Here is a 22798-nt window from a genome sequence, read left to right on the forward strand (position 1 = left end):
GCCCTTGCCCACCCAGGCCCCCCCCACCGGAGTCTGCGGCCAAATCCCCGGGTGGGAGCAAAGGAGCTAGAATAGAAAGAACGCTGAAATCCAAGGCTGTCACGAATGGATTTTCTGCCACAGTGTGAAGGCCTGCGGCATTCGAGAGAGCGAGGCAGGCAGCGCCAATCCTGGGAGCAGACAGCTGTCACTCACTGGGAAAGTGCACCCCTGTAACCCAGCAACTCAGCCCCTCCAAGGCTCCCTCCTCATCTGTCAAACAGGGTATCAAGACAGCCCACCTCAGAGGGTTTAAATAAGGTAAAGCACACTAAGGGGTTTCCAAATTCAGGGCACGAGGCGAATGCTCCAGAGGTGTTAGTTCTTAGGATGTTCTCATTTTAGTAGGTCTGAGGCCACTGTATCCGTAACCCCATCTCCCCATGAGGAAATGAGGGGTCCAGTGCTAAACAGCTTGCCCAAGGCCAAACAGCAAGGAAAGGCAGGGCCCTGAACTGCACCCAGGTGTCTGGTGACGAAGGCTGAGCTCTTTCACCAGCCTAGGTCTGGCGAATAGTAAGTGTTCAATAAACACCTCCGTGTCTTTATCATCAGCCAATGGGGTGGTTTCACTGGGAATTTGGAATGGCCGGGCTTGGGGCACTCAACACTCCATACCATTCATTCCAACTTTAAAAACCATAAGCTATGTTTTGAATTACTGATTCCTGATGTGCCGAATTTGAAGAGGTTCGGCCACAGAGCAACACAGGGCCACTAGCCCAGACACTGAGAGGAGGAGGCCCTTGCTTGCCCTGCAGGGAGGCCTGGATGGGGTGGTGATGGGACAAGCGGAAGCAGAGGAGAGGTACACAGAGCAGATGGCAGAGGAGCTGCAGGGTCCTAGGAGCGGAGCAGGTCTCTGTCTGGGTGGGGCCCCATGGCCCTCAGCTCCGCATTTGGTTTGAGATTCTCACACAGCTACTTCCTCCCACACCTTCTGCCCAAGGGGCGGCTTCCCCTCTCTCTGGATCTCCCTGCTCCTCCATCTCAGTGTGGCCCCGCCCTGAAGCCTTCTGGGCCCCTCTGCCTGCCTCCTCCCTCCAGCCAGGGGCCACCATGGATGAAGGGGACCCAAAGGCAACCCCATCCCTACCCAGGGCTGTCTCTGTGCTTCAGACCGAGCCTCGAGGCTGAGCCTGGGTCTGGCGGGCCCCAGCAGGAACCTGCAGGTCAGGCTGCCTGGGCAGAAATCCCTGTAATAATGGGTAGGGTACAGGACCGTCCCGTGGAGTCTGGGAAGGGGGATGTGGGGAGCGAGCTGCCAGTCAGGTGTGGACTCCACCCCAGAAACAAACTCTACTCACGCTGGCACGTGAGCAGTCAGTGAGCCTGGGAACTAGGACACCCGGGCAGCTCAGCTCTCCTGGTGCCACCTCACCCAACCCACCGCCCCTGCCAGCTTACCCTGGCACTATGACCCCAGCCCTGGGCCTCTGCTGCCAGCTCCCAGCTGCCCTGCACCCCTCCCTGGCCTGCACTGAAACTCATGCACTCTGGACCTTTAGCAGGGAGCAGGATGTTACTCCCCAGGGGTAGAGGCTTCCCCAGTTCCTTGGGCTCCCTGGCTCCCCTCTCTGTGTGGCACACCTGGTTCTGGGTATCATGTCACCTGTCTTCGGGGTGTACAATTCCACCTTCCCTCTGGGGAAGCTGTCTCGGGGACTGTCCCCATAGGATGGGCATGGTACACCGAGGAACAGGCCCCTGCTAGCCCAGTGGAGTCTCAGAATCTCCAGGAAGGCTTATTAAACACGGGGCATTGGCCCCAATCCCAGGCTCTGATTCAGCAGGGCTGGGGACAGGTTCAGAAATCTGCTTTTCTAACAAGGTCTCCCCCTGAGAGCCACCTCAAGGCGCCCCTTCTGGGCAGACTCAGCGCTTTGGCTCAGAGGCCTGGCTTTGGCCTGTGCTCCTCACTCCACAGCAGAGCCCTGGAGGTGGCCACGAACAGCCCAGCCACCCGCAGCCCTGGCCCAGGCCCGGGTCCTCTCCTCCCCTGTCCCAGGTCCTGCCCTGCCAGCTTCGTTGCCACAGCGCCCTATGGCTCCCACCTCTCCACCTGCCTCTTCCCAGCTTCCCCGGCCTCCTCACCGCCCTGGCTCCAGCCACATGAAAGCACTCGATGTTCTCAGAAGGCCTTTCCCTCCTCCTGCCCTCTGCCCCTCCACATCTCTACCTGCCCTGCCCACCCTGGCTGTCCCTGTCCCTACAAGAAAGAAAGCTCACTGAGTGACGACATGGCCAAGGAAGAGCACTGGCAGGTGCCTCTGACCACAGCCAGTGCAGGAAGTTGCCTCTCCTGGCACCAGAAGGACCCTTGCCTTTCCCCAGGATCGGAAACAAAGTTGGGAGCTCCCAGCTCAGGGGCACAGGGAAAGGGCCAACTGGGAGGCCACTTTGTCCCAACTCTAAGCACCAGCCACCCCCTCCCCGGGAGGAGCGGCCACGGCCACGCACTGCCCTTGACATAGGTGATGACTTGCTCTCCCCTCCAACAATGAAACAACAGCTGGGCAGCTGGATCTTTGCTGTTGTTAAACTTAGCTCCTGCATGGTGACCACCACTGGGCACGCCAGGAGAAACAGGTGCCAACCCAGGCGAGAGCCCAGACTTGGTATCTGCCCATCACCTCGCCTGCTCCCACTCTCCGTGCCCTCTCCACCGGCCCCAGAAGCCTCTGCAGACCCCAGCCCTCTCTCTCCCCTCTGCCTCGCACTGCCCATGACTAGGTCACGGGGGCCTGGGGGACGGAGGGAAGGGCCTCCCGCTCAGCAGGTAATAAGCTCTTTCAAGGCGCGGACTAGCACGGTGACCTCTGCAGCACTCGGAGGCTTCGGAGTAGGTAGGGCTTCCGCTCAGAGGAGAAGGGAAGCGGCTTCGCTCTTCACTCTGCGGGAAGGAGGAGGCCACACCTTCCCGCGCTTCCCTCCAAATGCAGGACCCCCAATCACGACCCCCACACCCACTCCACACCCTCTCTTGTCTGAGTCTCGGCTGCATAACCAAGCCCTCAAAGCCCCGCCGCATGGCTCCGACAGGTACCGGCCGACAGGTACCGGGCGATGTAGGCAGAAGGTGGGAGGGGGAGGGGTGCGGCGGAATCAATTCTCCCAGGCGCAGAGGAGACAGGGCTGGCGCCAGGCCTCATTGGACAGACCCATCTCCTCCCGTCCTGGACCACGGTGCGCATGACCCACAGCAGTGCTGCTCACAGGGTGCTCCACTGAGCCCTGGGCTGCGCGCTCTGCCTCCTCACCGGCTGCTGTCTGTGCCGCGGTGCTGGGACTGCAGCGGTGGAGCAGCTGTGCCGCCGGAGTGTGGCCGCACTCACTGTCTTCCCACCAGGTACTCGCTGGGAGGGCAGCCAGGGTTCCCTTAGGCGCAGGCTGTGTGGAGCGGGGAAAGTGAGGATTGGGTTCAATTCAGCAGTCAGTACACCTGGGTCAGTCTGCCTCACCCTGCGCTTCCAGCTGCATTCCTTCGTGCTGTGTCGTTTTTACTTGAAAGAACAACCGACTTCAGGGCTGTTGCTAATCAGACTTGAATATGGATACATATTTTCCAGGAAATGAGCCAACTAAGGCTGTCACTTCATGGAAAACTAGGGAGAATATCTGTTGCCAGTTATAAAATTCAGATTTTCAAGCTAATAAATGAATACCACTAAACTGTTACCTGGCAAAGTGAGTGTAACAGGTGACCAAGATTCCGGTAGGATTGGCAGAGACATTAAAGGATGTAATTTTTATGCTGGATGAACTGGTGAACATCTGTAATCCCACCCCCTCTGGAGGCTGAGGGAGGAAGACCACAAGTTCCAGGCCAGCCTGGGAAACTCAGCAGGAACCTGTCCCAAAATTTAAAAACAAGAAGGGTGTGGCTCAGTGGTAGAGCACTTGCCTAACATGTGTGAGGCCCTGGATTTGATCCCAGTACCACAAAATAAATAAAGAGTGTGATTTATAATCCCTGCATAATATATGAAGTGTGTCAACATCAGGAGGATCTGCATAACCCAGAACAACCATAGCTTCTGCGTAACCTATTTATAAGGTTGCACAGTCACAGGGTAAAACATCATTTCAAGTGTCCCAGAGGCCAATGAGATTTTGTGTAACAGCCTATGAAGACTTCACCATCTGCTCTCGGATGTCACAGCGAGGAGACACTCGTGGTTGAGTTTTGATGTAGTCCCCATGAACTATGCACCCAATCCTCAGAAAAGGCTATTGACATGCTCCTCTCTGTTCCTGCTACATGCCTCTGTGAGGCTGGGTCTTTTTCGTGTATTTCAACAAAGCGCAGTACAGCAGACTGACTGCAGAGGGGATGTGAGAGAGAATCCAGGCACGCACCATTATGCCAGATATTAAACAGATTTGTGAAAAAGATAAAACACGACCACTACTCCTGTCAGGTATTTCTAGTTTTGTCACTGTATTACAAAACATTGGATTTATCATAAATAATATTTTATTTGTAAATACTGATTTGTCTATATTTATTTTATATATTTATATTCTGTCTATAGTTATTTTTCATAGTAAAATATTCTATTTAAATTAAAATGTAAGATAGACATAAAATTATTGGGTGGATTTTAAAATACACTTTAAGCTCCTCAATGTTAATTTCTAGCAGGAAATATTTCTAGGCTTAACCAACTCAAATGATATGTGTTTCGGATGCTCCAAGGATCCTGAAGCCAAAAAGTTCAAGAAACGCTACTCTATGTTTTTAGCAGATTATTATTGTTTTAATGCCGCTTCATATTTTCATCTATAGACTAAGGAGCACAAAATAACCAAGAAAAACTGAAGTATAATTTTTAATCTGTCCATGGCAGTCACCAGCAGGAATCAATTTTTTTAAAGTGAGGGCAAATCCTTCAGAGTAGGATTAGTTGTACGTGCTGGGGATTAAAATGCCCCAAAGGTGCTGAGAAAAAGTTTGACCATTGAACGGTGATGTGTGTTTCAATTCTCTGTATGTGTCTTTGCATGGAAAAACTCCGGTTGACAACCTGTTGCCAGATATTGCATTTCTATTAGGAGAAAGAGGTAAAGTTCTCCTTCTTGCCACCAGATGGAGGTGTGTGTGTGTGTGTGTGTGTGTGTGTGTGTGTGTGTGTGTGAGACTATGTGCGACATTTAAGCCTTACAGAACATGTCTGAGATCACTTGCATGGGAATGCCGGAGTGCTGACCATAAGCGAATGTTCTGTTCCACCCCCTCTCCCCTTCTCCCCCGGATGATGAGCAGAAATGTTAACAGTCTGTGTTCCTTCCCCATCCTTCTCTGCACCTTCCCGGGAACACATTACCTGTTCACGGTGAAGATAGTCTGGCTCCATGCCAAGCTGCGACAGGCTCAGCTTCCCGAATAGAAGCATAGAAGCGTTTGCAGCGCGCTCGCGTGCTGTGATCCCCATCCTAGCTGCTTGGATAATGTGTCTTTCTTAAAGTGCGGTCTCCCTTGAGACGACTGTTCCGAGCGTTCCCTGAGGATCTAAGTGGCTGCGTAGTTCTTAACTTGGAAGTATGAGGAAGGGGCTTTCTTTAAAAGCTCTTGAAATCAAAAGCATGGACACAATCGCCTTTGAAAGTCATAGGCTTTTACCCCAATTCCGGGGCTCAGAGACCCTCTGGAGCCCATTTAAGAGCACACGTGGAGGGGGAGAGGAGTGGCCCAGTTGTGTGCACAGCTGTCTCTGAGGATCCTTTATTCCTGGCGGGGACCTGCAGCCCCTGCCCCTCTCTGGGAGTAGCTTCCGGAGGTGCCCAGAGTTTGGCTCGAAAGCTGCTGACACCAGAGGGCGCTGTGGAACCGGGCGAGAGGGAAGTGGTTTCAGGCTCCTCAGGACCCAGAGGCCTGAAGAAAATTTCTACTGTTCCACTATTTAAGGGTTCAGAGATTTCCTGGATGACGTGGGGGAGCCCAGAGAGCCAAGTTTCTCGGACTGCGACAAAATGATATCTACTCTCACCAACACCTCCACAACCAGGTGCAGCCATTTAAAATACTGTAAGCCAGAGGGTCCTGCCTGGAGTAGAATACACATCCTGCCCCTACCCTGGTAAATATGAATTCTGTGTGATTCAGACTAAAATCCAGACAGAAGAGAAGCTGGATTCTCCAGCTTTGTTGACCACATGAACACACAAAACATCCCCCAAACACATGTGCTTGCTGTAGCATTCAGAAGGACTTCTGTAAGAGGGGACACAAGAGAAGCTTCACAAAGGACACATTGGGCATGGAGGCGCACGCCTGTAATCCCAGCACTTGGGAGGCTGAGGCAGGAGGATCTCTGTGAGTTTGAGACCAGCCTGGGCTACATAGTGAGTTCCAGGTCAGTCTCAACTACATAGTGAGACCCTGTCTCAAATAAAACAAAACAAAAACAATAACACATCCCCAAGGATACCTCATAAGAAAAGCAAGGAAAGGGGGCCTTACAGACCTCAGGCACAGACCGAGCAATGACACAGCAGCATGAGAAACACAGGGTGCGGAGAAACCACAAGTGTTTGTTCTTGTTAAAGTGTGAAGATCTGGTCTGAGGAGAAGCTGAAGGCGATGACATGGATTTAGATGGAGAGGCCGTGACAAGTTACAGAACTTGCTCCTCCTGCCAGATTCCAGGGATCCTGGACCCCATGCGTTTAAGTGGAGTCTGCTAAAGTGACACTGTCAGACATGAATTTTTAGAAACTTCACACAGGTTGCAGAATAGAAACCAGATTATACAGTGGAAGAATTAGAGGCCAAGATATAAGTGAAAGGCAATTATAATAATGATCTTGGTTGTCTTAGTTCTGCTCATGTAGGAAGTGATATTGGAGCTCCAAATACATAGGGGAAATAGTATAACTTGCAACCTGCCAGAGGTCTGACACACTGAGTTCCTGTCCCCCCCACAAAAAAACTTCCAAGAACAACAGAAGTTAAGAAAAGGAAGTATTTATTGATGGGAAAGATACAGCTCCTGAGAGGCAGGAGGGGGCCCAAAAGTGGGTTGCGAAGGACCCCACTTTTTAGGAGAAGCTTTACAGAGCACAACCGCTTGGGAACAACATGGGTTACAGCTATGACCGACCAATAAAATTATGAGTATAATTGCTTAAGCATTGATCCAATGAGAGGGCAGGCCACACAGTGAGTGTGCGTGGAAGGAACAAAGAACTGTTCAGGAAGGGATGGGTCTGAGGGTCTTGGTCACCCACCGAGGTGCCTGATGTCTATCTAGACTTCATTAGGTAGGTGTTATCACTTATCTGAGGCTTGGTCATTTGTCTTTACCTTAAGGCCTGGCCTCCAACAGATGCACCACCAGCCACAGTTGTAATGTGTTTTTACCTTTGTCCAGACTCTCTTGAGGGCCTTGCCCTGTCTGACTGCCTATAATACTTTTCTGCCTAGCTAAGCTGTCTATAATACCACTAGAACAGAGTGCCTGATCCTGAGTCGTTTATAACAAACAGAAATCTGTAGGCGCTCAACTCAGGAGGCTGGGACCTCTCGGACAGGGTTCTGGCATCTGGCGAGAGCCTCTTGACCGCTCCTCACATGGCAGAAAGGGAGCACAAAGAGAGAGGACTCAGTCCTGCAAGCTCTTTCTGAAAGGCAGTGAGTCCCCCTCAAAGGCAGAGTCTCATGGCCTGGTGACCTCTTAAAGGCCTCACCAAGGGCCAGGGATTTAGCTCAGGGGTTCCGCCTCCTGCCTCGCAAGCGCAAGGTCCCAAGTTTGATCCCTGGTACCAAAAAAACAACAACAAAAAAGACCCCACCGACACTGTTACGTTGACGACTGCATCATAACAATCATTATGAAATATAACAAAAATAAGTATACGTAATATACAAATATAATAAAATCCAACAAAAATTATAATAACATGTTTGAGGCTGGGGCTATAGCTCAGTGATGGGGCATTCGTGCAGCCCCGGGTTTATCCACAGCAGACAAAGATAAACAGGTAAATAAGCTATGGAGTGCTACACCCAGGGGCGGAGGGCTCACCAGGCCACCTCGTGCCACACCCCTGCTCTGCTGAAAACGCAGCTTCCAGCATCCTAAACCCAGTACCAGTAAAGAACTATAATAAGGAAAGTTTAGTATGGGGGGAGAAGATGGAAAAGAAAGAGAATAGACAGCTGCTATGAGCTGAAAACCCAAGCACTCTTATCCCTCGCTTCTTTTATTGGGAACGAGGGTCTTTCCCATCCCTAGGTGGGCGCTTGTCTTGTCCCTCTCTGATCTGTTCCCTTGAATGGCCTTCTGGCCATTTGGCTTCTTCCTGTTTCTTTGTAACGAATAAGTGAAGGAAGAGGACTTATTAGGAAGTTGGCTTACTTGGTGATTAAGTAAAGGGGACTTGTGACCATTCGAGTATCTGGTGCAATGTTATACTGATGTTACATACACATATGAGTGTGTGTGTGAGTGTGTGTGTGTGTGTGTGTGTGTGTCTAACATATTAAATAAGAGCCCTTGGGTGGCTGTCCCTTACTGCCTTTGCATTTCATCGGGTGGGTGAAGGAGCTGGCTTTCCTGGTAATCGTGTTGCCTGGCACCTCTCCCAAGTCCAGCTAGCTTTTCTTTTCTCATCTTTCTGATTACCCTAACTTCAGGGTCTACCTGTGAAGGCAGAAACTGCTTTTAGTAAGTTTCCTTATTAAGCTTAATAAAGTGCAATGAGGTCATTTCCATGTCTTTCCTTACCTACCGGGCCCCCTGTCCCTACAGAAAAAGGACCTAAATTAAGCCAGCAATAATGATGTGGGACAGAGGGCACAGACTCACCAGGCCACCAGGATAATCTTCAGCACAGGGGGAAGGACATAAATAAAGAAGACACACAAAGGGCCAGGAAGCACAGACAGATGCTCAACTTCTCTAACCCTCAGGGAAATGCGGCACTCGTGAGGAGGGGCCACCAGGAAATACACAGGGAAGCCGGGCCCTGTGGACACGCGTGTGCTCCCAGAACTCAGAAAGCTGAGGCAGAAGGAGCACGAGTTCAAGGCCTGAGCTACGTCGTGAGACCCTGTCTCCAAAAAATGATAACAAGAGATGCATAGGACCTAAGAAACATTAGTCAGCAACCTTTGTGCACTGCTGGTGGAAACGTAAAAGGGGGGCACCACTGTGGAAAACGGTACAACATCTCCTCAAAAAGTGAAGCACAGAACTAGCAAATGATCAGCGTTTCACTTCTGGGCATGTATCCAAAAGACTGGAGAGGAAGACCTGGGGATATCTGTACACCCAGTCTCACAGCAGCGTTATTCACAATAGCCCAAAGCTGAGAACATCCAAGTGTCCACCAGCAGGTGAACAGTACTCAGAGTGTGGTCTAGGGTGACACTGGGACACTGCACTGGGATATAGCCTTTACATGGGAGGAAATTCCTACACATGCTAACACACGGTACACCCTGAGTTCTTATGCTGTATGAAACAAGCCACTCCCAAAAAGATAAATATCATATGAATCCATGAAAGACAGGGAACAGTGAAATTCACAAGACAAAAAGTTGTGGGAAGGTTGCCAGAAGCTGGAGGGGGTAGGAAAATATTTAAAGGGTGCAGACCCTGGGTTTTGCTTGGTGAAGGCTTCTGCGGGTGGAGGACAGTGATAGTTACACAACAGTGGTTAAGATGGTTTTTTTTTGTTTTGTTTTGTGGGTTTTTTTTTTGTTGTTGTGTGCTTGTTTTTTGTTTTTTTTTTTTTTTGGTACCCGGGATCAAACTCAGGTCCTTGTGCTTGCAAGGTAGGCAGTAGAACCACTGAGCTAAATCCCTGGCCCAAGATGGTAATTTTTAATGCATGTATGTTGCCTCGGTGGAAAAAAAAAAAAGATTGAGCAGGAAAGAAAAAAAAAAAAAGTAGCAGTAACCACATTGGCTTCAGTAGGAAAAAGAACACAGTTCCTGAGATTGGAGGGAAGAAAGATGCAGACAGAGAGAAAGGGAATTTGTGGGAATCGGGAGGTTAGGAACATCAAAATCCCAGAGGCCTTGGTTTTCCCAGGAAAGAAAAAAGTCAGTGTTTGCTGAGGTGCAAAAGAGTGAGAGCAGGTGGGATGGAGCGCATGCCTGCTGGGGATCAGGAGCAGGAGGCCGTGGAGAAGGGAGACCCTGACCTCCGGGGGGCGGACTCAGGAGGCCGGGCTCCGGGCAGGTGTTAGGTCAGGAGGATAAGAGTCCTCAGGAATGGGGTCGGTGCCCTAATAAGAAGAGACAGGAGAAATTATTTTTCTTCTGTCCACATGTGGATACAACTAGAAGACAGCTGGAAGAAAGAGCCCTCACCAGACAAAAAAATCTGGCTGCACCTTGATCTTGGGCTTTACAGCCTTGGAACTGAGGTATAGTGCTTGCTGTTTAAGTCTCTCGGTCTGTGGAGTACCCACGTGACTGACAGGAGGGAAAGGCAGGAGCAACTGTAGTACCAAAAGCCTGGAAGGAAGCTGGGAGTGGCATGCATGGGTGTAATCCCAGCTCTTTGAGAGGTTGGGGCAGGAGGATCCCAAGTTCAAGGCCAGCCTGGGCCACTTATGGGGTCCCTGAGTTCAATCCCCAGTATCACCCAAAAACAGGACAGGAATGTCAACTCACTGGGGAGCTTTGAACACAAGGTAGGTAGTGTGGACTCATCCTGCAGGCAGGCACCCTCTGATTATCTTGGGGGGACACTGCCTCTGATTTCTGTGGGAAGAGCTCTGTGATGGCCACAGGGCAGGCAGGCGACTGGGACCCACCGCAGGTATGAAGGCAGAGGCAGGTAGGAGGGGCCGGGGTGATTCAGGAGAGCAGCGAGGCAGACTGGAGAGTGGGTGCAAAGATGTTATCACTCACAGCTCCCAGCCAGTCTCCTCGGGGACTTCAACGTACTCATTCACACCTCAGTGTCAACAGCAAGACCTGGCTCTTACTCCCCCAGAGGACTCTGTTGTAACCTGGAAGAGCCCCGAGGTGGGAAGACAATGGAAACTGAGCCTTCAGACTGCTGCCAACACAGTGGCTGACCTTGGGCCCGATTACTTAGCCTTTGTGAACTTCAGGCTCAGCTGTACAATGGGCACCGTGATGCCACCACCACCCGATGTTGTGAGGACCTAAGGGGTCATGCAGTAAAAAGAGCTTTTGTGAGTCATCCAAGCTCGGCAGGCCTCTAAGTGAAACCAAATGAATTAAATGTTGGTGGTAGAAGTTCCAGGCAGGGGTGGAGAAGCCCAGGCTGGTGCTACTCCTGTGTGCACACATTTGGGGTCACAGCAGAAGGACAGGCAGATGCATACATCACGCGGCAGCAGTAACTGCAACACCACAAGGCCAGGCTGGACATATTCAAGCCCCAAGAAAGACTGCACAGTAAGTACAACCGACTTCTTATTGCAGTTGGCACGTTCTAGGAGATCACTTAACATTGGATTGGCAAATCCGGACCCACACCTCCCAGGAGAAATACAGGGTCAGGTTCTTCAGAGTCTCTGCTCCCAATCTTTTTATCAACTGATCAGTTCATAATCTTGTGTGCATGTCTGCTTAAAGGCATCTTATTGAATACATATTATTGATTTATTAACACTGAGCTCACAGCCAATAGCACTGTAACTCACACCTGCATGAAAATGACCTAACACATATACATTTTCCATGGGGCAGATCCTACCCTTCTCATGCTTGGGGACTCCAGGCAGCACTTCAGCAATATGCTTGGTGGGAATTTGTAAAATCACTCACAAAAAGCACAAAAATGCAACTGCAACAATAAAAGGCAGCAAGGACCCTAAAAGCAGGACCCTGGCTTACAGGAAGAGAACCGGAATGAGGGATCAGAACTTCACCTTTTTCAACCTGAGTAACGAGTGCTTTGGGCAACCCCAGTTTTCAACACTGCCGGCTACAAAGGACTCCAGCCTTTTTGAGCACAGATTGGAGGGTTTGTCGAAGAAACCACCACACGTGGGGACCAGCTTGCAAGTGCAGAACCTGCTAGTGACAAGGACCACGTGTATTGCTATCACCAGTTTACAGGAAAGGAAACTGAGGCTTTGGCAGAGCCAGGGTTCAGGTTTACATCACCGTTCTCCAGGCCACAGTCCTCAGCATACAGATAAATGCCTGAGTCCCGAGAGGCTGCTGGGTCACTGAAGGCCACACTGGTGGGAACCCTGGGCCTTAGGCCGTCGCTTTCACAGGCACCCATCCTCTTTTTTTTTTTTTTTTTTTTTTTTTTGGTACTGGCCATCGAACTCGGGTCCTTGTGCTTGTGAGGCAGGCGGCAGAACCTCTGAGCTAAATCCCGGGGCCAACCCGTCCCTTTATGAAGCGCCGACTTGCCCGTGTTATACCTGCTCAGCTCCCATAATCTCTTCTCCCCCCAGCCACCAGAACCCCGGAAACAGGATAGGAAGTGTGGTCGCTCAGATGTGCCACTTCTGGAGATGCCATCAGCCTGCTGTTAATGTCAGCAAGGGCACCTGGGCGTTTGCAGACTGGGCCACCAGGGGGCGCCCTCCCTCTGCACGCCCCGCCCCGCCCCCCACCACCACCACATCGTGCACAGGGAGGCCTTAGCCAGCCTGAGTGGTCCAGAGCAAGCAAAGGGAACAATGAGGTAATTGACAAAAATGCACCATGAAAGACAAATTGTTCAGACGAAGCACATTCCGGGATCCTGCCAAACGCCCAGGGTGTGTGGAATTTCAAGGAAAAGCTGAGTAGATTTGGACTTGTCCAGCTGGGCCCCTATGCCTCCCAGTCCCAGCTTTCAACCAGAGCCACACCTCTTCCCTGGAACGCTGCAGGCTGGGCCTGGGCTCCCAAGTGCCTGCCCTGGCAGGTGGAGGGAGGCAGAGGGAGAGGATGGGCCAGGTGGGAGGATGTGAGGAGAACTCTGCCGGACAGCTGGCTGGGCCGTCCCTGGCTCTCCCCACATGCAGACCTGGCTCCTGAGGTCCAGGTGACCTTGGGGCCCCGAAGCCAGAGCCTGCATGGGCTTCTGTCAGCCTCTCCCATCCCCAGGGCCAATGCAGGACGAGTGGAGCTTGTTCCACTCCCTGGGTGGCCTCAGGGAAAGCCTTCAGCCCTTGACTCTCTGCCTTCTCATCGGAAAAACAGGGTAATCATCCTCCGTATTCATACCCATGGGTTGTGGTGAAGATCAGATGAGAAAGGTAGGGAGACCTCAGCATCTCTGTTCTTTTCTGCCCAAATCGGAGCCACTCCCAAAGGCCTACCAGAAGCCACCAGTCCTCCCTGCTTATCCAAGACTTCAGCACCCAAAATGTGCCACCCAAAGCCACCCCTGACTCCCTGGAGACTTCCAGGTGACCCCAGATCCAGCAGTGCCAGCTCCCAGTGTCCCTCCTGCCCAGGATCTGAACTTCCAACCACTCCCCAAGGCCAGGGAGGGAGGAGCAGGATCTGAAGTCCAGGCCAGCACAAGGGCCTCTTGTCCTGCCGGGCAGCCTGGCACCGGCTGTCCTGTCCCAGGGAGGCCCTCTGGGACTATTGTCTTTCTGTTGTGGCTTGGGGGAGGGGCAGACCATGATCCACCAGAGCCAGGCTGGGCCCACCAGGCTGGCAGCTCTGCCCACCTCCTGGAGTGCTGAGACTGCAAGCTTCACTGCCACCCTCCACGGTGGCCCAGGTGTCCAGCAGTATTTCTTCTGAGCCAGCTCCTGGGTTGTTAATCCAGGTACCTCTGCCCATCCTGCCTCCTCTTCACAACCCATCCTATCCTGGCTCCTTTACTGTCCTGATTAAATGGATTATCATCAATTCAGGCCAAGCACCTAACTACACTGGGCAGTCAATAAAATGCTATCACTGCCAAGCCTCCCCCGACACTCCCAGGTGGGGTGGAAAGCTCCTGAGAGCCTCTCTGGGGCCTGAATTCCAGCTGTTGCTCCTGCTCCTCCTGTTGGCTTTGCTTCTCCAGGGCATCCTGACCACCCAAGCCAGTTCTCCAGCCTTATAGATCGGGGCGCTGGTCCCAGCTCCTGTACCACACAACTGCTGTGTAATTTTGAGCATGTTACTGAACCTCTCTGAATCTTCAGTTTTTGATCCATGGAGGGGAAAGAAATCATCTGTGTTCCAAGCTGTGAGGAGATCAGTGGTCATGAAAACCCCATACAAATATATTACCAGGCCACACAGCAGGGAGATTGCCACAGCCTCCCACATGGTAATGATGGCATTCCCACCCACACAGAGATTAAAGTGTCCTCTTCCAATTTCTTGAAGACCCTAATAAAAACATTCCTTGAGCTGTGTAATTGTCCTAACTCTACAAAACGTTTTCACATCTTTCAAAGCATTTGGACTTTCCCAAATGGATCCCACAACAGAAAAGAGAGGCAGGAGGATGATTCTGGCCATCTGGAAACTTCCAGTTTCCATTGAATTTACAGCCGGGTGTGGTGGCCCAGCTATTAATCCCAGCTACTCAGGAGGCTGAGGCAGGAAGATCACAAGTTCAAGTACTGACCGGGCAACTTAACAAGACCCTGTCTCAAAATTTCAAAATAAATAAATAAGGTAGGAATGTAACTCAGTGGTAGAGAGACCCTGGGTTCAATCCATTGGTATTGCAATCAACAGAGCTAGGGATATACTGTAGCTCAGTGGTAGACCGTCTCTGGGTTCAATCCATAGGAGCACAAAAGAATAAAATAGAGGGCATACTCTCTTCCAAAGGAGAACAAAGCCCTGCTCTCCAGAAGCTCACCACCAGAGCAGGAGGGGAGCTGAGTGAGCTGCCCCCAGTGAACCTACCCTGGCCGGTGTGTGTATTTTATTTCCAGCCATTCCAGGACCCATCTGAGAGCCCGCTGTAGTTTGTTTCTGAACAAAGGCCTTTTGGATGCCAGTGATGACCACAAAGGAGGCTCACTAACCAGGCAACACCCTTCCTGCCCTGGCTCTTGCCAGCTGCACCAGGGCTTAGCCAGCCCCAGCCCTTCCTGGCTTCTGGGAGGGTGGCAGTCTAAAGGCCCCTCAATACACAATGCTAAGCCACTGGCTAACATCACAGGGAGGAGCAGAAGCTCTGCTTGGACCCAAAGAGGCCCCAGCCCCTCCCAGCTCGACCCAGGAAGGGTCCACCGGCCTGCAAGGGGTTCAGTGCGCAGGAAGTGCCTGGCACCCAGCTGTTTGCGTGGGCAGGCAGGGGATTTACAGCCTCCCTCCTTGGCTGCGGTGCTGCCCAGCCTGTGCTGGGGAAAGGTGCTGCTCTCCACAGAGGAAGAGCCCTTGCTGTTCAGCCAGGCGCCCCTGTCACGCAGCCAGGGCCTCCCACACAGGCGCCAGAAGAGAGGAGGGGGCAAGACTGAGGAGCCAGGGGATCCGGGAGAAAGCAGGCTGGGCTCAGGATGCCAAGATGGGCAAAGGCGGAATTGGGCCCGTGTGCTGTGGGCCACACCTCCTTCAGGAACAGTAGCTGACAGGCAGGAAAGTGGGTCAGTTTCCCACCGGCTTCAGTTCTCAAAGGAAAATGTGATACAGTGCTGCTCTGTGCCTCAGTTTCTCCCCTTCTGGGCACATCCTTTGAGCCAACTTAATAACGGACCCCAAAATATCCATGTCTCAATTCCTGAAGCCTGAGAATGTTTCCTTATTAATGATTTCTCTTTTAATGATTTTGAGATGATTCTGGACCCAGGGTGCAGCACGACATAGTTGTAAACATCACAGCACGTGTTCTGTAAGCAGGAGACACATGGAGAGGCTAAACAGAAAAGAAGGCAGCATGACCTCAGAAGCAGAGATTAAAATGCCATCCCAAGCTGGGCATGATGGCACACACCTGTAGTCCAAGCAGGAGAACTGCCGTGAGTTTGTGGCCAGCCTGAGCTACACAGTGAGACGCTGTCTCAAGTAAACAAATAAACAAGCAAGCCATCCATCCCACAAGCCAAGGATGCCAGAGCCACTGGCTGGACAAGTCAAGAAAGCTGTTCTTACCTGGGGACCCCAGAGGGAATACAGCCTGCCGGTGCCTTGATTCTGGCCCATGATACTAAATCTGGACCTTTGGCCTCCAGAACCCTTACAGCAGTGATGGCGAACCTTTTGGAGACTGAGTATCCAAAACCCACTTATTTATAGCAAAGAGCCAATGGTGCCCCATGTGAGCTGTCATCCCATGCTCGCCTTGGCTTGTGTGCCGACAGAGAGGGCTCTGCATGCTTGTAGCTTCACCACCGCTGCCTTCGAGAGTCCATTTCTGTGTGTTAAGCCACCAAGAGGGGTTGATTTCTTCCAGCAGCTACAGGAATCCACCAGGCCTCGTTGTCTGGTGTGCTCAGCAGTGGCTCCCTGAGAAGTGGCTTTTTCCAGCTGTAGTTTTGGGGTTTTCTTTCCAGGGAGTTCTCCTCCTGGGACACACTCTGCAGGGCCAAGGACACAACTCCATCCTCAGAACATGACCCTGAGGCAGGAAGGTAGCAGGCCCAGTGCCGGGCAGGCTAGCCAGGGAAGGCGTCCTTCCCAAACAGCAAACAGCAGGGTCAGCTCTGCCCTTCCCAGCACTCGGCTTTGGTGACTCCCATGGCCTCCAAGGGCTCAGGAAGGCGCACTGAGCACTGCTCTGTGCTCTTGGAGGAGTCAGGAATCTCAGGGTGACCAGCCCCTTCCTGAGAATGCAAATCTGGGGAGAAGTGGAGGCAAAGAGGCAAAGTAATTCCAAAATCTCAGTCACCCAGCCTCATACTGAGTGCCAGGCACAGGACCAGGCCCTAGAGGAAAAGACAAAGAAAGCATGGTAACCCAAGGCCAGGCCAAACAGTGTGTGGAGTGTCGTGAAGAGGGCACTGGCCAAGACTGGAGTAACAAAGAAACCCGAAAAGGTGTCTGTATTAGTTATCTCTTGCTGTAACAGATGGTCACAAACTTAGTGGCTTGAAAAAAAACACACATTTATGGGCTGGGTTTCTACGGTCAGGAATCCAGGTGTGGCTCAGCCAGGTCCCGTGCCTCAGGGCCCCTCACAGAGCCACAAGGCAGTATCGGTAGAAGGAGGCTCTTACCTGAGGGCTCAGCTGCAAACCCGCACGGCTGTCGGTGGGACTCAGCCTCTCCTTGGAGATTACTCCAGGTAGTGCCTGCTCTGTCCAGTGGAGAAGGATCCAGGCATGGTGGTGCCTGCCAAAAATCTCAGTTACTCAGAGGCTGAGGCAGGAGGATCGCAAGACTGAAGCTGGCCTGGAGCACTTAGCAAGACCTTGTTTCAAAATAAAAAGTAAAAGAGCCTGGAGTTGTAGCTCAGTAGTAGAGTGTCCCTGGGTTCTATCCATAGCACCACCAAAAACAAACAAATAAACACACTACAACAAAACGAGGGAGGAGAGAGAATGAATAAGACAGAAACCCTAACCAGAAGTGAAGCACAGCCACTCTGTGGGTTAGGCCAGTCCACCCTCAAGGGCGGCAGCTGGCCAAGGGGGTGATGCCAGGAGGCAGAGGCCCTCGGGGTCAGCCGTCTCCATGACTCCAGAATGGAGTCTCAAAGGGGCAGGTGGGAAGAGCCCGGGAAAGGCCGAGACCGGTGTGGGAGAGGCTTCCATAGTAGAGCTCAACAGGGCTTCCGGACCGCTGTCTGTTCCTTGCCACCTGCTCCCTTCTGCTGTGCCCTTGACTTTACTACTTAATCTGCCGTAGCCACTTTCCCTTTTCTGGACACGATGCCAGACACTCACAACTTCAGGGAGGAGAGGTTCGGTCTGGCTCAGTTTCCATTCCTGGCTGGCCAGTTCTAAGGCAGGAACTAGATGGCCGTGGGGCAAGGCAGAGGAAAAAGGACTCACACCATGGTGGTGAGGAAACAGAGAAGGGAGAGCCGGGGGACAAGAACACCCTCCTAGACGTCACACCCCAGGGACCCGCCACCTCCAGCCAGGCGCCACCTCGGAACGTGAGACTTTGGGGGAGCATTTGAGACCTAAGCCATAAGAGTACTCCTGGGAGGAGGGAGGACCCTGGTTTCTAGTCTACATTTGTAAAAACTGAGGCTCAGAATGTTACCAGCCACTCAAAGGAGGCCGTTTATTTTGGTAATAAGAAGGGATTTATTCAAAGCTGGTTCCAAGGTGATGAAGGGGTCCAACTCACCTCAAATCGCCATCTGAGGAGTACAGGTGCACTTGGGTCTTTATAGCAGGGAACAGTGGGGAGAGAACAGAATGAGACCGTAAAGATGTCCAGGCTTGCCCCGGTCCTTCCCCAGTGGGCCTCTCTCTCCTTGTCTAAGGGGATGAAATCAGGCCTGATATCCTGGTGCCAGCACCTTTGGGTTCTGTGCACTCATCAGGCTGGGAGAGGGCAGTTTATGCCCTAGGCCTGAGGACATCTGGAGCAGCTACTGCCTCCAAAGGTGGGGGAAAAAAATCTCAACTTTAAAGTTCCTATTTGGAATATCGGTTACAAAACCAGCAAGAACGTGGCCAGAGGCCACTTAACCCAAACCTTCTCCTTCCCCCTGGAATATTTGGATGCAGGCAGGACCTGAACAAAATCACAAAAAGCACCCTACAGCCTGAGGAAGACACAGGACACGGATGCGGGAGACGCCCTGGCTGCTGCACAGACTCCCCAGGTCAGGCATACAAGGCCGATGTGTGGATGTGAGCTTGCGGGGCGTGTGCGTGTGCGTGTTCAGAAAATGCCCTTCAATAAATTTTCACCAACCACCTGAGCCCTAAGCCTGAGGACAGGATACGTAGGAGCCTCTATTTTCTGCACCCCGGGCTCTTACTCAACATCACTGACCGCCAGAGATGGCTGAGCATCTCTGCATGAGTCCCTGGGACCGGCAGCTTCAGAATCACTCTGGGAACTTATTAAAAATATGGACACCCAGACTCCAGCTCCGGAGGCTCTGGGCCAGGGTTCTGGTTTTGCTTGTTTCTTTTTTGAGGGTTTTTTCCCCCAGTACTGGAGATTAAATCCAGGGCTTTCTCACTGAGCTGCACTTCCATCCCCTTTTAATTTTTTTTTTTTAATTTTGAGACAATATCTGGATAATATCTGGCTAAGGGGCCAGGGACCAAATACTATCTGGTTAAGTCACTAAATTGCCCAAGCTAAGCTTGAACTTGTGATCCTCCTGCCTCAGCCTCTCAGAGTGCTGGGATTACAGGCCACATCCCCATCCCCAGTAGGGCTCTACACTTATAACAAGTACCTAGGAGCTCCTGCCCACTGGCTGGACTGTTAGCTGTTGACAAACGTCTTTTCCTGGCAGGCAGGGCCTTGCCCAGTGTCACAGAGATAGGTATAACCCACCCCACATGAGGACCCAGAGGTAATGCCTCCAGGGCCAGCCACCAACAGCATTCCCACTGAGGGCCACTCCGCTGTCCTCCCAGTGCGCCCCACATCTGCCTTCTTCCAGGCTGTGCTGCTTGGCAGTGTGCCAAGAGCTCCGGGAACACAGCCCATGTCCACCCACATGCGGAGGGCCCTTGCCCTGGGTACTGTCTGCTTTCCATTGTTGGGACCAAATACCTCACGCTCAAAACTTAGAAGAAGTCTATTTGGGCTCATGGCTTCAGAGGTTTCAGTCCGTGAGCGACTGGCTCCAAACTTCATGGAGGAAGAGCATGGTGGAGAGAGGGAAGCTGTCCACCTCATCAGCCAGGAAGCAGAGAGCAGAGGAAGACCTGGAGCAGTAGGGCCAGGTCCCCACAGTCATGGCACCAGGACATATCAAACACACCCACAGGTGCGCCCTACTAATCTCCCGGGCGCCTCTCAACCCAGTCAAGTACACACACACACGCACACACACACACACACACGAGTTACATGCATAACTGCACATTCATTGCTTCCCCAAGTCTTTACTGAGCACCCGTCTGGCACCAGCCTGATGATCCAACAGCTCCATTATAGCAAGGAGCAGTGAGGAAATGCAAGGCCCTGTCCGGGGCCCGCTGAGTTCTGCCCAGGCCCAGGAACAGCTGCACAAAGGAGCAGGGAGCTGGCTGCTTGGCCGGGCTGATGTCTCACAGGGTCCTGCTAATGGGAAGCCTGAGCTCAGAGGTCCTGTGCCAAGAGAGGTGGACCCACAGCCTCCTGCATCCTCCTAGGAACCTCCTGAGCTTCCCAGGAACTTTTCTGTTGAAAATATCAGCCTAGAAATGGGTACTGGCAGTGGGTGCCAGCAGCAAACAGGACTTGCTGGCTGGCAGGCAGGAGCCCCAAGATTCCCCCAGGGAGAAAGGGCTGTGAGACATCACTTTGTAAAACCCTGGCTGGCCCAAATGCCAGAGCACTGGGAGGGACCCCTTGTCTTTGTAATTCCACACTGGGTGCTGGGTCAGGAAGCCTGGACCCACTGCAGCAAGGACACTTACTCCGCAGTCTTCATGTGGCTGTGGTGAAAACACAGCAAGGTGGTGTCTGAAGGATCGTTGACTCAGCCCGGGATAGAATCTCAGTAGGGATAACGAAGATTATAGGACAAAAAGACAAAGAAGCGGGGAAGGGTCTTCCAGACACCTGGCGGGGAGTGTACAGGCTGCCAAACTCATGCTTTGTTCCATTGGAGAAATCCACTCTTCTAGGTGGGGCGGGGGAACACCCAGCCTTGTGGAATGTTAGTTGATTGTGTACATTTTTGAAATCAGCTAAGTGCAGAAGGCCCTGATGTCTCTCTTTCAATAAATAGCTGAAAATTCTAACCCACAGCCCAACGAACCCAATCGAGTGTAGTCAACTGGTGTGAATGGCTCTTTTCTTTCCTTCTCTCTCCCTCCCTCCCTCCCTTCCTTCCTTCCTTCCTTCCTGGCAGTATGGGGATCAAATCCAGGGGCTCTCTACCACTAAGCTACATCCACAGCCCTTGTCATTTCAGAAAGGGCCTTGCTAAGTTTCCCAGGCTAACCTCAAACTTGTGATCCCCCCTGCCTCAGCCTCCCAAGAGCCGTTATCACAGGCATTCACTACTTCGCCAGGCATTGCTGGCTGTTGACAGCTGTTTGCCTGCATTGTCTTGGTTAATGTGAAGGCCCCACTCTCATGACAGGGAGTCAGTGAAAGGTTCCTAGGGCCAAACTTGTGCCTTTTTCTTCTGGCTAGGTTGGCAACGTGCACTGTGAACTCAGACAAGTTGCACAACTTGCCCTCTATTCCCTGGCAGGGGGATGAGGGGTGGCGAAGCATAACGTGTGTGCAGAGCCCTGAGCCACTGCAGTAAGGCCTTGTGAGCAGTGCTGGAGAAGCAACTGACAGCTGATACAATCGGCTGATAAAGGAACCTGGATAGCGCCATGCCTGCTCTCCATCCTCACTTCAAATCAGAAAACTCAACTGCCAGGGAGACAGGTGAGGAGATAAGATGAGCACAGCATCTCAGTGGGAAGGCCCGAATCCACTGGGAGCTGTCATGTGTGGCTGAGATCTTAGACAATTTAACTTCCCTGGACATCAGGCTCCCATCTGTACGATGGGGATCCTTACCTTGAAGCAAGGTAATTCTAGCCCCATGTCTGAAATTTAGGCCACACTCCACAAAAGCTAGGACTTGGTATTAGGTAAAAGCATTCAGTAACTGCTACTAATTTAAGTTGTTAATTACATGCAGTTTTCTAAACGGGGATTAGGCAAAGCAAGGTTGCCGGGAGGATTATTACACGACTCTAAAAACAAACATCTCGTGCACTATCTGTACGCTTTATCTACTTTACAGGCCTTCTCTCAATTACTTCTCATAATGAACCTAGAAAGCAGGCTATCATCACCATTTTAATGGGGTGTCACAGGGCCAGTATGAGACTCGGGCCTGGGATTGGCACCCACATTTTCACGCTCCGGGGATGCCTCCACGTGGGTGACACGAGGTGCTCTGCTGTCCGCCCCGCAGCGGGAATGTACAAACCACCCCATCTCTGCTTCCCTTCCCCTTCCACCCCCCAAGCGAAGCCCCGGCTGCCAGGTCTCCCCTCTCCCTCCTCACTGACCTGACTGTGCTCCTTCGGAAACACTGCTCAGCACAGCCCTGCGCTCCCTCCGAGGGGACCCGGCTTCGCATTAGCTTAGCCTGATATACCGCAGAGGAGAGAAGGAGCAGAAACGGAGGCCACTTGTACCCGCTGTGGCATCTCCTCTTTTCGGGTCCGGGGACCCTTGCAGAGGTGATTTCTTCCACCTGGGGTGCCCGCCTCCCCGTGGTCAGGATCCTGTCTTCCCTTCAGAGGAGCCCTCCAGTGTCTCCTGCTCTCTGTGCCTACTTCTCAGGGTTCTGTCCATACCTGGGCCTTGCTGCTCTCTTTTCTAGGCCACCTTGAGGCTCCTCGAGGCCAGGACCTGGCGGGGCGGCCTCTGCGGGTGCTGGGAATGCTTCACACTCAGTGCTAAGTGCTGAGGCTCTGCTGAATCGGACTGAGTAGCAGTGGAGCCCCAGCAGAGGCCTCCAAAGCAACTAGGGGAGCCCTCAAGAGACACTGCTACCTCTCCTCACCACAGCTTCTGGCCTGGTCTCTCCTCCACCATGGCAGGAAACACTGACAGGGCCTGGGCCAAGGGGTGATGCCCCTGGGCTGTAGCACTACTGCTACAAGCTCGGACTCTGCCATGGCCACTTCTGCTGGGGCAGAGACGCTGGGGAGATCAAGGGCAAGGGGTGCAAGGCTTCCATCTCTGTGGAGGGGTCAGTGGCCAGGGTCTGGGGTGTCCAGCGGAGAGGACCTTCACAGGGCGTGGCACTTTCAGAGCCAGTGCCTGAGAATCTGCTGTGC

At 52.4% G+C, this 22798-nt stretch overlaps 1 protein-coding gene across 3 annotated transcripts in view; it reads right to left on the reverse strand.

The window, feature by feature from the left end:
- Tnni1 (troponin I1, slow skeletal type) overlaps positions 1-17202 on the reverse strand; it is a 33885-nt gene extending 16683 nt beyond the window's left edge. The window contains exons 1-2 of one of the 3 annotated variants that reach the window (XM_033762156.1): positions 17090-17202; positions 16026-16450 (exon numbers count right to left, since the gene is read on the reverse strand). In XM_033762156.1, coding sequence (XP_033618047.1) covers positions 16026-16076 — 51 coding nt within the window. In that variant the 5' untranslated portion in view covers positions 16077-16450; positions 17090-17202. Of the gene's footprint in view, positions 1-16025; positions 16603-17089 lie in introns of those variants that run through there. The other 2 variants (XM_033762155.1, XM_033762157.1) reach the window with 2 other exon arrangements.
- Between the last annotated feature and the right edge of the window lie 5596 nt (positions 17203-22798).

This window comes from Fukomys damarensis, unplaced genomic scaffold, assembly GCF_012274545.1.
Source record: "Fukomys damarensis isolate Sample0158 unplaced genomic scaffold, DMR_v1.0_HiC HiC_scaffold_11, whole genome shotgun sequence".
Lineage (NCBI taxonomy): Eukaryota > Metazoa > Chordata > Mammalia > Rodentia > Bathyergidae > Fukomys > Fukomys damarensis.